The sequence below is a fragment of the Micromys minutus genome (genome assembly GCF_963924665.1).
Source record: "Micromys minutus genome assembly, chromosome: 1".
Classification (NCBI taxonomy): domain Eukaryota; kingdom Metazoa; phylum Chordata; class Mammalia; order Rodentia; family Muridae; genus Micromys; species Micromys minutus.
In genome coordinates, this window is record NC_137969.1 from 96,875,585 (window position 1) to 96,889,087 (window position 13,503).

At 46.0% G+C, this 13,503-nt stretch overlaps 1 protein-coding gene across 1 annotated transcript in view; it reads left to right on the forward strand.

Moving 5' to 3' along the window:
• Positions 1-347: 347 nt before the first annotated feature.
• SPOCK1 (SPARC (osteonectin), cwcv and kazal like domains proteoglycan 1) overlaps positions 348-13,503 on the forward strand; it is a gene marked incomplete at both ends in the record, with an annotated part of 466,604 nt that continues 453,448 nt past the window's right edge. The window contains one exon of the mRNA XM_080941295.1: positions 348-533. Coding sequence (XP_080797421.1) covers positions 348-533 — 186 coding nt within the window. The remainder of the gene's footprint in view (positions 534-13,503) is intronic.

A 13,503-nucleotide genomic window follows, 5' to 3' on the forward strand; every position in this document is an offset into this window, starting at 1 on the left:
AGCTGTGGGGCCCCCGTCTGTGGGAGTGCGGCTGGCACATTGAGCATCCGGGTTTTGGGGAGATGTACTGGAGCCTCACATCCGAGAGCGGGGTGAGAGGGTCCTCTATACTTTGACAGTAGCCCGGAATCCGTGACCTAGGCTCTGCGTTTGTAGCTGTTTCCATTCATAAGGGCTCTCCAGGTGCAGCCTCCGTCCCAGGTGTGAGAGGGACCACCCTGTCCCCACTGTGATCCCAGGCGCTGCAGCTTGTGCGCGCCCCGAGGCGTCCAGACCCCCCGGCAGGAGTGAGGGGCATGAGGTAGCCCTGTTTGCCACCGGCTCACACCCGTGTGCCCTGCCCCCAGATGCCAGCGATCGCGGTGCTCGCGGCGGCCGCCGCGGCGTGGTGCTTCCTCCAAGTGGACAGCCGACACCTGGACGCGCTGGCCGGTGGCGCGGCCCTCAACAACGCCAATTTCCTAGACAATGACCAGTGGCTGAGCACGGTCTCCCAGTATGACCGTGACAAGTACTGGAACCGCTTCCGAGATGTGAGTACGGCTGCTACCCAGTCATGGGGTGGGGGTGTGTGTGGGGGAGAGTCAGAGGCTGGCGTAGGGGTGGGGGTGGTAGGCTTAAACCTCCCATGGAGGTCCACAGTGCATACATTTAGCCTGAAAGGAACTTTAAAGAGAACTTGGAAGGCTGGGTGCTCTTGCGTGCTACCTGTAGTCCAGGTGTGTGCACTTGTAGGATCGACGCAGCTGCCCAGACACAGGGAATGAATGCAAGCAGGGTGGGGAGAGGGGGCTCTCCAAGTGTCTGAGAGCTCCTGAGGGCAGACTGACTTTACCAAACCCTGGAGAGAAGCTCCCAGGAGCGGTAGGATTTGGACATCTTTAGGGTGCATCAGAAAAAAAAAAAATCCCTAGTGGATGAGCATAGATCATTTATTTATTAGGGAGCCCGATATGGCAGGCATGAGGGGAGATCTCCGGGTTTCTCCTGGCAGTGAGCTTGACGGGATGTCAGGGAACAGTGTGGTGGCTTGGAGTCTTCCAGACTTTAGTGGAAGGAAAAAGAGAGCAGGCGGCCGAGAGAATCAGGCCCCTTTCCCCATGAGAATGCTGGGCAGGATACAGGAGAAACTCCCCAGCATTGGGGCACATCTGCTGTTTTCTCTGCCATAGTCCTGGCTCCTATGTACCTCTGTGCCCCCAGAAGGTGGGGCAATAAGAACCCCCCAGTAGGAATGCTCCCAGTCCCTTCAAAGACTCCTCAGAGTGGCCGGGATTAAGGGGGCCATTAAGAATCCTTGTCCCCAAGACGCTTATAACATTGTAAAAATGTCCAAGACTTATGAGTAAGGCTTTTATGTTTGAATGTTGTTTTGTTTTTAATGCAGTAGTTTCTGTGTTAGAATAACATTTTAAAAAAGCAATATATATTATATATTAGTTATTATAAATGTAACATACATAATAAATATATATTAAATATATTATATATAAAGAGGTGACCTGAGCCATACCATATATATGTACATATATATATGTGCATATATATGTGTGTGTATGTATATATATTTAAGGGGACAACCACAGGGCATGGCTAATATGTAAGGGGTAGAGAAGGGTACCCCACACTTCTCTCTACTGTATTATGTTAGAGCCCATTCTCAGTATCTCCAGACCTTGCAGGGAGCTGGTCTCTGAGGAGCTGAATGGCTTCAGATACTTCCTGTGCTTTTAAAATAGCACCTGTCCAGGTCTCTCTCCCAGAAGAAGAAGCAACTTTGGTCTCGAGTGTGAATATCCTGCTGTGCTCTCCCAGCCCCTGTCCTCCCTGGAGGAGCTTCTGGGAAGAGCTGCTAAACATGCACTCTGAGTATCCTTGGTTATTTGGGGCTGTTTGCAACAGATCTGCTTGCTGGACCCAACATAAAGAGATTTTAGCTGCATCTCACAGTTCCTACCAAGTTAAGATCTTGAGGGCCAGATTGGGATGCTACCGCCCCTGGCCAGGTGTGTGGGGCATGGAGAATGGAGGGATAAAGACATAATTTTGTTTTTGCTTTAAATGATTGCATGTCAGTAAAGGTTGAGGAGCCAGGCACACGATGAACCCTTATGTACCTGGGCAAGTTGGGCTTGGTTTAGAGCAGTGGTTTTCAACCTATGGATCACAATTCCTTTGGGATACTGCATGTCAGATATTTACATGATGTTTTGTTTTTGGGTGGGGTTGCATATTGGGCAGCATGCATTTTAGATTTTACACTATGGTTCAGAACAGTAGAAAAATTACAGGTATGAAGTAGCAACAAAATAATTTTATGGCATGGGGACGGGGTTGTGAGAACATGAGGAACTGTATTTGAGGGTCGGGGATGGCTGGTTTAGAGTGGTGGTCCGCCATTTTTGGGTGACTTGGAACAGGGAATGGGTGGGTGAAAACACTTGTGCCTGTTGGATCTCTGGGTTTCGAGAAAGTCTGCATCTTCAGCGCACCTTAGGTTTAGGGTCCCGATTCCCATCTAGCTTTGCACTTTAGGAAAATGAACGGCTCATTTCTCACTTTTCCCTTTCTTGGTCTTGACTAAAAATAGTAGGGCAGTGTCTTTCCACCGAACCTCGGCTGATGGTGAGACTTGGGCTGCCGCTGAGCCACAGCATCAGGCTCTTCCTCTGCGGGTCTGGACCCTTTTAGGAGGTATGCTGTATGCTCCTGTTTGTTAGCACGATTTGTTTTTGAAGAAAGGCCCAAGGTTCATCCACAAAGCAGGAAGCCTCCAGAGTAGACTGAGCGCCAAGCTACTGCTTTTTAGCAGCGTACGGTTTGTGAAAATGACAATTTGGTTCAGCAAGCCATTAAAAACATCCGAAGAAGATGTTAAAATATTTGCAAACATCATCAATCACCGACCATTTTCTACGCTTCATGGAGTCATGTGATTCCCGCAGCGGCTCAGATATAATTGAATGTCATTAACCCCTTTAAAGTGGTGTGAACTCAGATCAGGGGTCCTTTTAGAGCAAGCCCAACCATTTTTAGTTGGGTCTTAAAAATGGCGAAGCCCTTGGGAACCAGGGAGGAGGAAGATCCTTTCTCAGGATACAGGTTACCCTAGGGATAAGAGAGAAAGTGTATGTCAGGTGGGAGGAGTCTGGCCAGCCTGACCAATTCCAGTGACCCAGGCCGTGTTCCAAGTTAACAAAACCTCAGCTTCTTGGCCTATTATTTTGGGGCTTCTTCTTTGTTTTGTTTTCTGAGATAGGGCTTCTATATCCTTGCTGCCCTGGAACTCACTCTATAGCTAGGCTGGCCTCAAACTCACACAGATCTCCTTGCCTCTGCCTCCCAAGTTCTGGGAATAAAGGAATGTGCCATCGTGCCTGGTTGGAGCTTTTGGGTTTGAAGTCTCTGATCACTTTAAAAGAAGATGGTGAAGATACACCTCAGGTTTTTGAAACTCACTGTGAAATAAACTTTCCATCTCTCATCACCAATTTATTACTTTGTTGGACTTGGGTGACAGACACTTAGAAGTGACATTTGATCTTGGGAAACTAAAAGCCAAGGGTCATCTTGCTTCATTTTTGTTTTATTTTGATGATTTGAGACAGTTTCCTCTAGTCTTGCCTGGCCTTGAACTTATTACGTAGCCAAGACTGATTGAATTCCTGACCCTTTGATGTAGTTAGTGCTGGGATCATTGGTGTAGAGCACCACACTTGGCTCTAAACAGTCTTTCAGAGAAGTGATCTACCAACTGGATCAACTTGGAATTGGACAAGATGGTGGGATGAGTTCCTTGCTTTCTTGACTGTTGAATGTGTTGTTACATTGCTGAAGGTGACCTGGCAGGCAGCTCCCAAACTGCCACTTTTAAATGTGCCTTGTCACTCTCAGCACATGAATATTCATGATCTTCAGTTGAACCATTAGAATGACCTCATATCTAGCTGCCTGGAGTTAGGGATCCTATAATGGCATAAAAACATTCAGATGGCAGATCCTTCATACAGTTTTGGTTCCTTCATGAGCTTGTGGTTGCTCCATGAGCTCATGGTTCCTCCATTTATAGTTCATCCATGGGCTTATGGGTCTACCATGAGCCTGTGGTTCATCCATGAGCTTGTGGTTACTTAGCTGATTACTTTATAAAGAAAAGAAATTGGGATGTCTTGGCCAGAGGGAGGCCTGGACTTTTTCACAAGTACAGTATCAAGAAGGAAGCTATAAGTAGGGCAGGGACCCATGTGAGCTCACAGTGGTTGTGACAGCAAACTCAAACCAGACCAAACACCAGCATGGAGAGAGGAACTGGGCATAAAATCTTATTCTGAGTCATGGAGTGACTATTGGCAATGGTCAGCTTCTGGGAGGAGGAGGAGTAAATTTTTTCTAAGATGGCAGTTGGTAAGTTGACCACACTCTCTGGTGGAAGATGACCTAGTCAAGAATATTTAGGCAGCACAAGTCAGTCTTGAAAACAAAGATAATGAGTTTGGTGGGCAGGGGACAAGGTGAGTCTATCACCACCACCATCGTCACCAGGAAGAGGTAGTACGGAAAGCTAGCATTTGTATTAAGCCACAAAGCAGTTTCCCATCTCTAGAGGTCACGTATCTGACTTCCCCATGGTCTGAGTTTGAGACATCAAAATGTCTCAAATCTGACTTGGCCTTGACCGAGTTTTCTCTCTATTCCTACCTTTTATTCATTCTTGTAAATATTTGACTACTTTCTAAGTAGAAGGCTCTGACCTATAAAGGGAGCAGGTTTAGTGTAATCCTTTGTCACCAATAACTTAGGTTATGGCCCAGCTCTTTCTTGCTCTGTGCTCTTTAAAAGAAAAAAAAAAAAAAAAAAAAAAAAAAAAAAACAAAAAAACGTTTCTTTTTTTTTCCCTCATGGGGAGAATGCCCACCGGCTGTAAGGAAATGATTTAACTTTACAGAAATAGATAATCGCAAACATTCATGGAGCCTGCGGCGCGTCAGGCATTGTTCAAGGCATTTCCTGTGTATTATTTAATACAACAACCCAATGAGAGAAGTAAAACTCTCCTTGCCTGTTTGTCAAGAGAGATGGGCTTCTTAGCCAGGATTCTAGAGCTGCCTGAATGGAGAGACCGGGGCCCATAACCAACAGGGCTGAACGGTTCTTGCTGTGTACCTTGTCATTACTCTACCCAAATCCCACGTCGTCCCCATGTCAGTCATCCCTGAACAGGGGGAAGCAAGGTAGACACAGCCTATTGTTGGGGTTGCATCAAGTTTTATCTTCTAATAATACGCTTCTGATTTGATTTGAGTAACAATGTTGCTTACTTACATTAAACGTGACATTTCCTTTCTTTTGCACCCACGAAACCAGCCTTGACATTTAACTCCGGGATAATTACTTCCATGTCAGCTGGAGGAGTCAGAAGCGCCACCTGTGTCGGCGTTTGTCTCACTCCTGAGTGACCTAGGCTTGTGACTCTAACGAGAGTGCATGGAGCATGCTCCGTGGGATGTGGCAGTCTCTGTGGCTGAAGTTGGTGGCATCGGCTCGCTGAGTTTAACATCTCACTTAAAATGGGTTTCAAGGGCAAGTCAGGCTCCCTCTGGGAGGGCGGGCGTTGACTTTGTCTGTGGAGCTGGCAACCAGAGAAGGGTGGGTCACTAATTTGTTACCACGTGAGGTGGGTTTGCGACGGAGTCATTTTGATTGAACAGGCTCAAGGAGACACAAACGAGCTGCCATCCTAACTCTTTAATGAACCCACTGTCTTAAATCCTCTGAACCACGCGGCCACTGAGAGAAATAATTACTTCCCTGGGACAGTTTCAGGGTTGACAGGCCTAAGAGCAGTCTGTCTTCTTTGGACTTCTTTTTGGTCTGCCCTTGGCAGAGAGAAGAGAGGGTTTCCCGGAAGATGGTGGTGGGGCTTCTTGTCTGAGCTGAGTTGCCCACCTCGCCTTGGTCTTTGCAGTCTCCTCTCCCCGCGCAGGGACAGGACTGGACTGGACTTCTGGGAGGCCAGGGACATTGGGACACTGCCGGCAAAGCTAATTTACAACCTAAGAAATGGCTCCAAATAGAGAACCTGACCCATGAGCGTCCCAGAGGGAAAAGACTTGACCAACCATTAGCTCAGCTGTTATTTTGCTTGAGGAGACAGGAAAATTAGTAATTAGGTATTTTGTAAAAATTACTTTTCTTTCTTCAGTATGATATTTCAAATCAAGCACTTAGTCAGTTTCTAAACTCACACACTTTTAGGAAGGCTGCGTTTACATTTTTAAAAAGCATATGTGTACAGGTGCCTAATGCACGTGGCACACACAAAGGAACCTGAGAAGCCAGAAGGGGGCACAAGTACCTTGGAGACTGGAGTTACAGGTGGTGGTGGTGCTTTGAGTCAAGGCTGGTTTTATGGGTGGAGAGATGATCCTGAGGGGTCCTGAGGCAGTTGGTCCAGCTAACCTGTGTGGGACATGTCTTTCTTAATCCCTCTGCACATCAGATACCTGCCATTTGATCTCAGTTCCTAGTAAGGCCATTCCTCTGGGGACAGGACCCACACAATCTAGTGATGACTCCCACAAGTTTCAAGTCTACCCCCAAGGTCTAGGTTTGGGTTTAGAACTAATGGGCAGCAGGCCTAGGATTGGCCAGACTGTTGCTCCCACTCTTCCAATAACCAGCTGTTTAGTTCCTGCTCATTAAAGGAAGTCAGGGGCCTATAGTTCAAAGTGGTCAGAGCACGCTGGCTAGGGCTTAGGGAACCTCAAGCAATGACAGTTTATCCAGAGATGGGTGTTTGGTTGGTGTAGAACTGATCTTCAAATGCTGGGCACATCAGGCCTTTGCTAGGTGCTGGGAACAGGGAACAGACACAGTCTGTACTGTTCTGGGGCTTTGATCTTCGGCGTGAGCCAGATCACCTTCACATAGCTACCAAGGTGCAGCTGGGAGGAGAGCCCAGAGGCAGAGGCATAGTTTTTTTTTTCTGAAGCCCAGATAGGGAGGAGGAGCTCTGGAAAGCTATGGGTGGTGAAAGCCTTCCTCTCTGGGGAAGGGACAGAGGCCAAGCCAAATGAAGGTCCGAGTTAGTTGGGGAGGAGAGGAGGCAGCTGTGTTCCAGGCAGGGGCACAGGCAGGGCTGAGGGCTCAGAGGTGAGAAATCCCGTAAGGTGTTTTTTATCAAGTGTGTTTATCCTCGGGTTCTCCCTCACCTATGTGTTTACACGTCTTCAGTTTATGATGCTACTGTTTTGGGAACTGAAGAGTCAATTATAGAACTTGGGGAACAAAGATGGCCCAAGCACTGGGGAGATCACCTACCCCTTCTCTCTTCCCACTCCACACCCTGTGTCTGTATTCCTTCCTTCCTTCCTTCCTTTCTTCCTTCCTTCCTTCCTTCCTTTCTTCCTTCCTTCCTTCCTTCCTTCCTTCCTTCCTTCTTCCCTCCTTCCTTCCTTCCTTCCTTCCTTTCTTCCTTCCTTCCTCCCTCCCCCCTCCCTCCCTCCCTCCCTCCCTCCCTCCCTCTCTCTCTCTCTCTTTCTCTTTCTTTCTTTCTTTCTTCAGTTTCCTTTATTCTTTATTGAGAGATATGAGGAGGGTGTTCTTTTATTGAAGTGTGCTGGGGTGGGTGGCATTCTGACAGATAGATGTTTGGGGCACATGATCCGTTTCCATATCACTACTGGGCTCATGAGACTCTAGCCAGGATGCTCAGGACAGCCTCCCAAACTATTTTTATCTTCACTTGGCCCAAATCATAGGGTACCCAGCCAGGGTCACAGGTGCATCAGGTGGTACATGGATGTGTGTCTCTAACTACGTCAAGCACACAGACAAGATGCTACAGACTACAGCGGAGACTTCTGGTGACAGCCTGGACCACCCCTATAATGGGGCCACAGCATTTCTGGGGGATCATATAATAGGGTATTGGCTCTACCCAGCCTCAGGTGCCTCCCTTCTCCTTATTCAAGGCAGACCTGCTCAGCTGAGATGAGGAAATCAAGGCTCAGAAGAATGGCTTGCCCAAGGTCTAGAAACCCAGGGTAGCATCCTGGGGCTGGGCTGCTTGGCTTGAGTCTAAGTCAAAATCCAAGCACTAGCCTGTGACCTACTCACTGTGCAAGGTGGATCCACAGGGCTGGGAGGGCCCTCATGCAGACAGCTCTTGAGAGGAGCCCCACATCTTTCTGTGTCATCCTCTGAAGCCTTTGGGCTGTGTGGATATGGACTTGCACCCAGCACTACCTCTTCAGTGTCTTTGTCTCCAGTCAAGAAAGCTTGGCTTTAGAGCTGCATCTCCCTGTTAGGATCCTTTTAGGGATGAGGTACCACAGGGTTTCCTGGATACTTTGTGAAGTCAGTATTTTAAAATATGACTGAAGTTCATGAGATGCTCCTTGCTCTCCTTTCTTCCTCCCATTGCTGAGAACAGGTGGAGCCCAGACATTGAGGTCACACATGAAAGGCTTTGCTCTCAGAGGTCAGGTAGAGTAGGGAGAGATAACTGTACCCCAGCACCGTAATGCCATGTTGTACCCAGGATATGTACTTTGGAGCCTTGGGTATGGGTCCTTCCCTGTGTCCCCGTGGCAGGCACAAGAGTAATGGGTTCTTAAGGGAGAGGAAGAATGGTGCACCTACGCATGTACAAATTAACTCGACTGGGCCACTTTTCTTACAATTTCTCTGTGAATGTGCCCCTCAGGACATTCATCTGATGCTTGAAAATAAACTCTGTGAGCCAGGAGGGATGGATGGTTTAGTGGTAGGAACACTTGTTGAGTACCTGGGTTCAGTTCCTAGCACCCACACCAAGAGAATTAAAACCCCCTCCAACTCCAGTTACAGGGACCTGATGCCTCCTTCTGACCATTGGGGGCACCACACATGCACATGGTGCAGAGACATAGATGTAGATACCATATGTATAAGATTTAAAAAAAAAGCCACTATTACAAAAAAGGTTATTATTTAGTGCAATATATTGAACTTATTATTATTTAGTGCTATATATGTATATATAATTCATTTAGTTATTTTATATGAATACACCATAGCTGTCTTCAGACAAACTAGAAGACGGCATCAGATTCCATTACAGATGGTTGTGAGCCACCATGTGGTTGCTGGGATTTGAACTCAGGACCTCTGGAAGAGCAGTCAGTGCTCTTAACCACTGAGCCATCTCTCCAGCCCTTAGTGTAATTTATTGGAGGAAAAGGGAGTATTATGCAACCATTCGTAATAACTTTAGGCTTTCCCAATGTGACGAATGGCTTATCAGCAACACTCCCCGGCAGGGGTTTTTGTTGGGGATGTGGTTTTCTATGCAGAGTGGAGCAATGCTTGTGTTTGAGGCCAGAGCAGTTATAAGCTGAGCTGCCACGTGGGTGTTAAGATTTGAATCTGGGTCCTCTGAGAGAAGGATAAGTGTGCTAACAGTTGAACCACCTGTCCAGGTCCTCACATGTAGTTTTGAATAGTTTTTCCCTATTGGTCATTCCAGACACTTGTTTTGCCTTCTGGAGACCAGACCCTGTTATACTGACTCAGCAGGCTGGCTAGTTTGCTTGTTTCTGTACTCTCTGCATAGAGGCTGATCAGCCAAGCTGTGCTTAGGTACAGTAGGGAGACAATCATGGCTCCTGCCTGACACAAGCAGAGAAGTGTGTAGTGGTTGGAGAAACCTGTTTGAAGTCATTCTGCAAAGAACATGCCTACAAATGCACCAGCAAGTCTATCCACTGGGCTCTCTGGCAGTCGTGATTCTGGACCATCTCTCTGGTGGACAGTCAATTAAACTTTCATACCTACACTTGTCAAGTTACCCAAGATTTATATTAAAATATGTGAACAATTGCCACCATATTGCCTGACTCTGGGGTCCTAAACACTGCCAAAGCATGCTCTCTCTTTGTATGTGTGTGTATGTATGTGCATGCTATATACCTCTGTTGTGTCTGCTATCCCTCTGTTATGTCTGGTATCCCTCTGTTGTGTCTGGTATCCCTCTGTTATGTCTGGTATCCCTCTGTTGTGTCTGGTATCACTCTGTTATGTCTGGTATCACTCTGTTATGTCTGGTATCACTCTGTTGTGTCTGGTATCTCTCTGTTGTGTCTGGTATCACTCTGTTGTGTCTGGTATCACTCTGTTGTGTCTGGTATCACTCTGTTGTGTCTGGTATCACTCTGTTATGTCTGGTATTACTCTGTTGTGTCTGGTATCACTCTGTTGTGTCTGCTATCCCTCTGTTATGTCTGGTATTACTCTGTTGTGTCTGGTATCACTCTGTTATGTCTGGTATCACTCTGTTCTGTCTGGTATCACTCTGTTGTGTCTGGTATCACTCTGTTGTGTCTGGTATCACTCTGTTATGTCTGGTATCACTCTGTTGTGTCTGGTATCACTCTGTTATGTCTGGTATCACTCTGTTGTGTCTGGTATCACTCTGTTATGTCTGGATTTTATTCACCAAAGCTTGAGTTTTGTTTTGGTAACTTTTCTTTTTTCCTTTTCATTGTGCTACAAATACCCCAAACACTCAAACATGGCTAACTTTTTATCAGGAGGTACTTAGGAGGTTATTGGGATTTATTACATAAGAACACTGTTGTGAACATGTTTTTGGGTGGGCCTAGGTTCCCAAGAACACCCCTAGCGAGGAATCCAGTGCTCCCCATAAGGCAAGTGAGCATTCAGCTTTAAGAGAAGTGGTTGGATCATTTCCCAAAGTGGTTAGGCCAATTTCTTTTGCTACTACTGAATCAAAACTCAGTGGTAGCAACACATGCAATTAAAAATAAAAACCAGAAGCAAACCTATAATCAAACCCACAGATCCAAGTAAAACCTATGCGGAGCACCCATTGTTCTCAGGCACGTGTGTGTGTGTGTGTGTGTGTGTGAAGGGGGAGGGAGAGAGGGAGAGAAGAGGAGGAGGAGAAGATGGAGGAGGAGATGGAGGAGGAGATGAAGGAGGAGATGGAGGAGGGGAGGGCCAAGCTCATGAATGAAAGCAGTTAAAAACACAGTACTGTTTTGAATGTTACAGGAAAAAAAGTAGGTAAGGGGACTATAGCAAGAAATGTATGGGGGTGGTTTTCTGTTATTCTGACTTTTTACTGTTCTTTTCCCAACTTAAAGGAATAGATAATTTTTAAAAAGTTTGATGGTACAGGGAAAAAGCAGTAAATCACTCACTTTTGTCCAATATGTAGGTGATGCTAACTCTTTGGGTCGCATCTCTGTGTGTTCAGTAGACTTCAACAGTTTTTTAAAAAAATCTTTATTTGTGGGGATTGACATGTTCACAGAGGCACATCTATAGAGGTCAGGGTACACCTTGCAGGAGTCAATTTTCTCTTTCTCTTGTGTGGGTCCTGGGGATTGAACTCATGTTACCAGCCTTGGCAGCAGGTACCTTTACATGATAAACCATCTCAAACCAGTTAGACGTTTTTTTCTAATTCTTTTTTAAAATTGGATATTCTTTGCATTTACATTTCAGATGTTATCCCCTTCCCCCAATCTTCTCCCCCTCCCCTTCCCATTGCCTCCACGAGGGTGCTCCCTCTCCCAGCAACCTTCTCCCACATCAGCACATTGGCATTCCCCTACACTGGGAAAATGAGCCTTCGATGGACCAAAGGCCTCTCCTCCCATTGCTGCTAGACAATGCTATTCTCTGCTTCATATGCACCTGGGGCCATGGGTCTTTCTGTGTGAACTCATTGGTTGGTATTTTAGTCCCTGGGAGCTGTGGTGTGTTTGGTTAGTTGATAATTTTGTTCTTCCCATGGGGTTGCAGACTCTTTCAGCTCCTTCCATCCTTTCTCTAGCTCCTTCATTGGGGTGCCTATGCTCAGTCTGATGGTTAGCTGCAAACATCCTCCTCTGTATCAGTGTGGCTCTGGCTGAGCCTCTGAAGAGGCATCATATCAGATTCCTGCCAGGAAGCACTACTTGACATCAGCAATAGTACTTGGGTTTAGTGGCTGCATATGGGGTTGATCCCCTGGTGAGGCAGTCTCTGGATGATCTTTTCTTCAATCCCTGTTCCTCTCTTCTACTCTTTATTTCCTCCCATGAGTGTTTTGTTCTCCCTTCTAAGAAGGACTGAGGCATCCACCTTCTGGCCTTCCTTCTCTTTGAGCTTCATAAGTTGTGTGAGTTGTTTCTTGGGTATTCAAGCTTTTTGGTATCTGCTTATAAGTAAGTACATATCATGAGTTTTCTTTTGTGACTAGATTACCTCACTCAGGATGATTGCTTCCAAGTTCCATCCATTTGCCTAGGAATTTCATGAAGTCATTGTTTTTAATAGCTGAGTAGTACTCCACTGTGTATATGTACCACAATTTCTATATCCATTCCTCTGTTAAAGGACATCTGGATTCTGTCCAGCTTCTGGCTATTATAAATAAGGCTGCTATGAACATGGTGGAGCATGTGTTCTTGTTAGATGTTGGAGCTTCTTTTGGGTACATGCCCAGGAGTGGTATAGCTGGGTCCTCAGGTAGTACTATGTCCAATTTTCTGAAGAACCGCCAGACTGATTTCCAGAGTGGTTGTACCAGTTTAAAATTCCACCAACAGTGGAGGAGGTACCTCTTTCTCCACATCCTCACCAGCATCTGCTATCACCTGAGTTTTTGATCTTAGCCATTCTGACTGCTGTGAGGTAGAATCTCAGGGTTGTTTTGATTTGCATTTCCCTGATGACTAGGGATGTTGAGCATTTCTTTAGGTGCTTCTCAGCCATTTGGTATTCCTTAGTGACAATTCTTTGTTTTGCCCTGTACCCCATTTTTAAATAGGATTATTTGATTCTCTAGAGTTTATCTTCTTGAGTTCTTTGTATATGTTGGATACTAGCCCTCTGTCAGATGTAGGATTGATAAAGAGCTTTTCCCAGTCTATTGGTTGCTGATTTGTCCTTTTGACAGTGTCCTTTGCCTTACAGAAGCTTTGCAATTTCATGAGGTCCCATTTGTCAATTCTTGATCTTAGAGCATATGCCATTGGTGTTCTGTTCAGGAAAATTTCCCCTGTGCCTATGTGTTCTAAGCTCTTCTCTACTTTCTGTTCTATTAGACTTTTTAATGGCCAAGTTTTCTATAATTTATAAGCTGTTTCTATGGTTTAGCACACACATTCTTTCTCATTTATTTAGTAGCACAGTGTAGACACTTAAATGTGGCACCAGGCTTCAAAAAGGACATTCTGTTAGATCACGCCAGGGAATATATACATCCCATAATATGCCAAGCCAGGGTTCTGGTGATAGTCAAATATTTGTTTATTATTCTTCCTGATTTTGGAGCACACCAATCTTCCTGAACCTAAAAAAGATTCATTCTCACACTGTCAAGAAGGAGAGATCCTGGTGTCTTTACACACGAATCTGTGTTGAACAGGAACCTTTGAAATCTACGACCCTCACCTGTTCCGAGTGTTAGTGTTTCGTGGTAAAGACAGTAACCAGGTACGCCCACCAGGA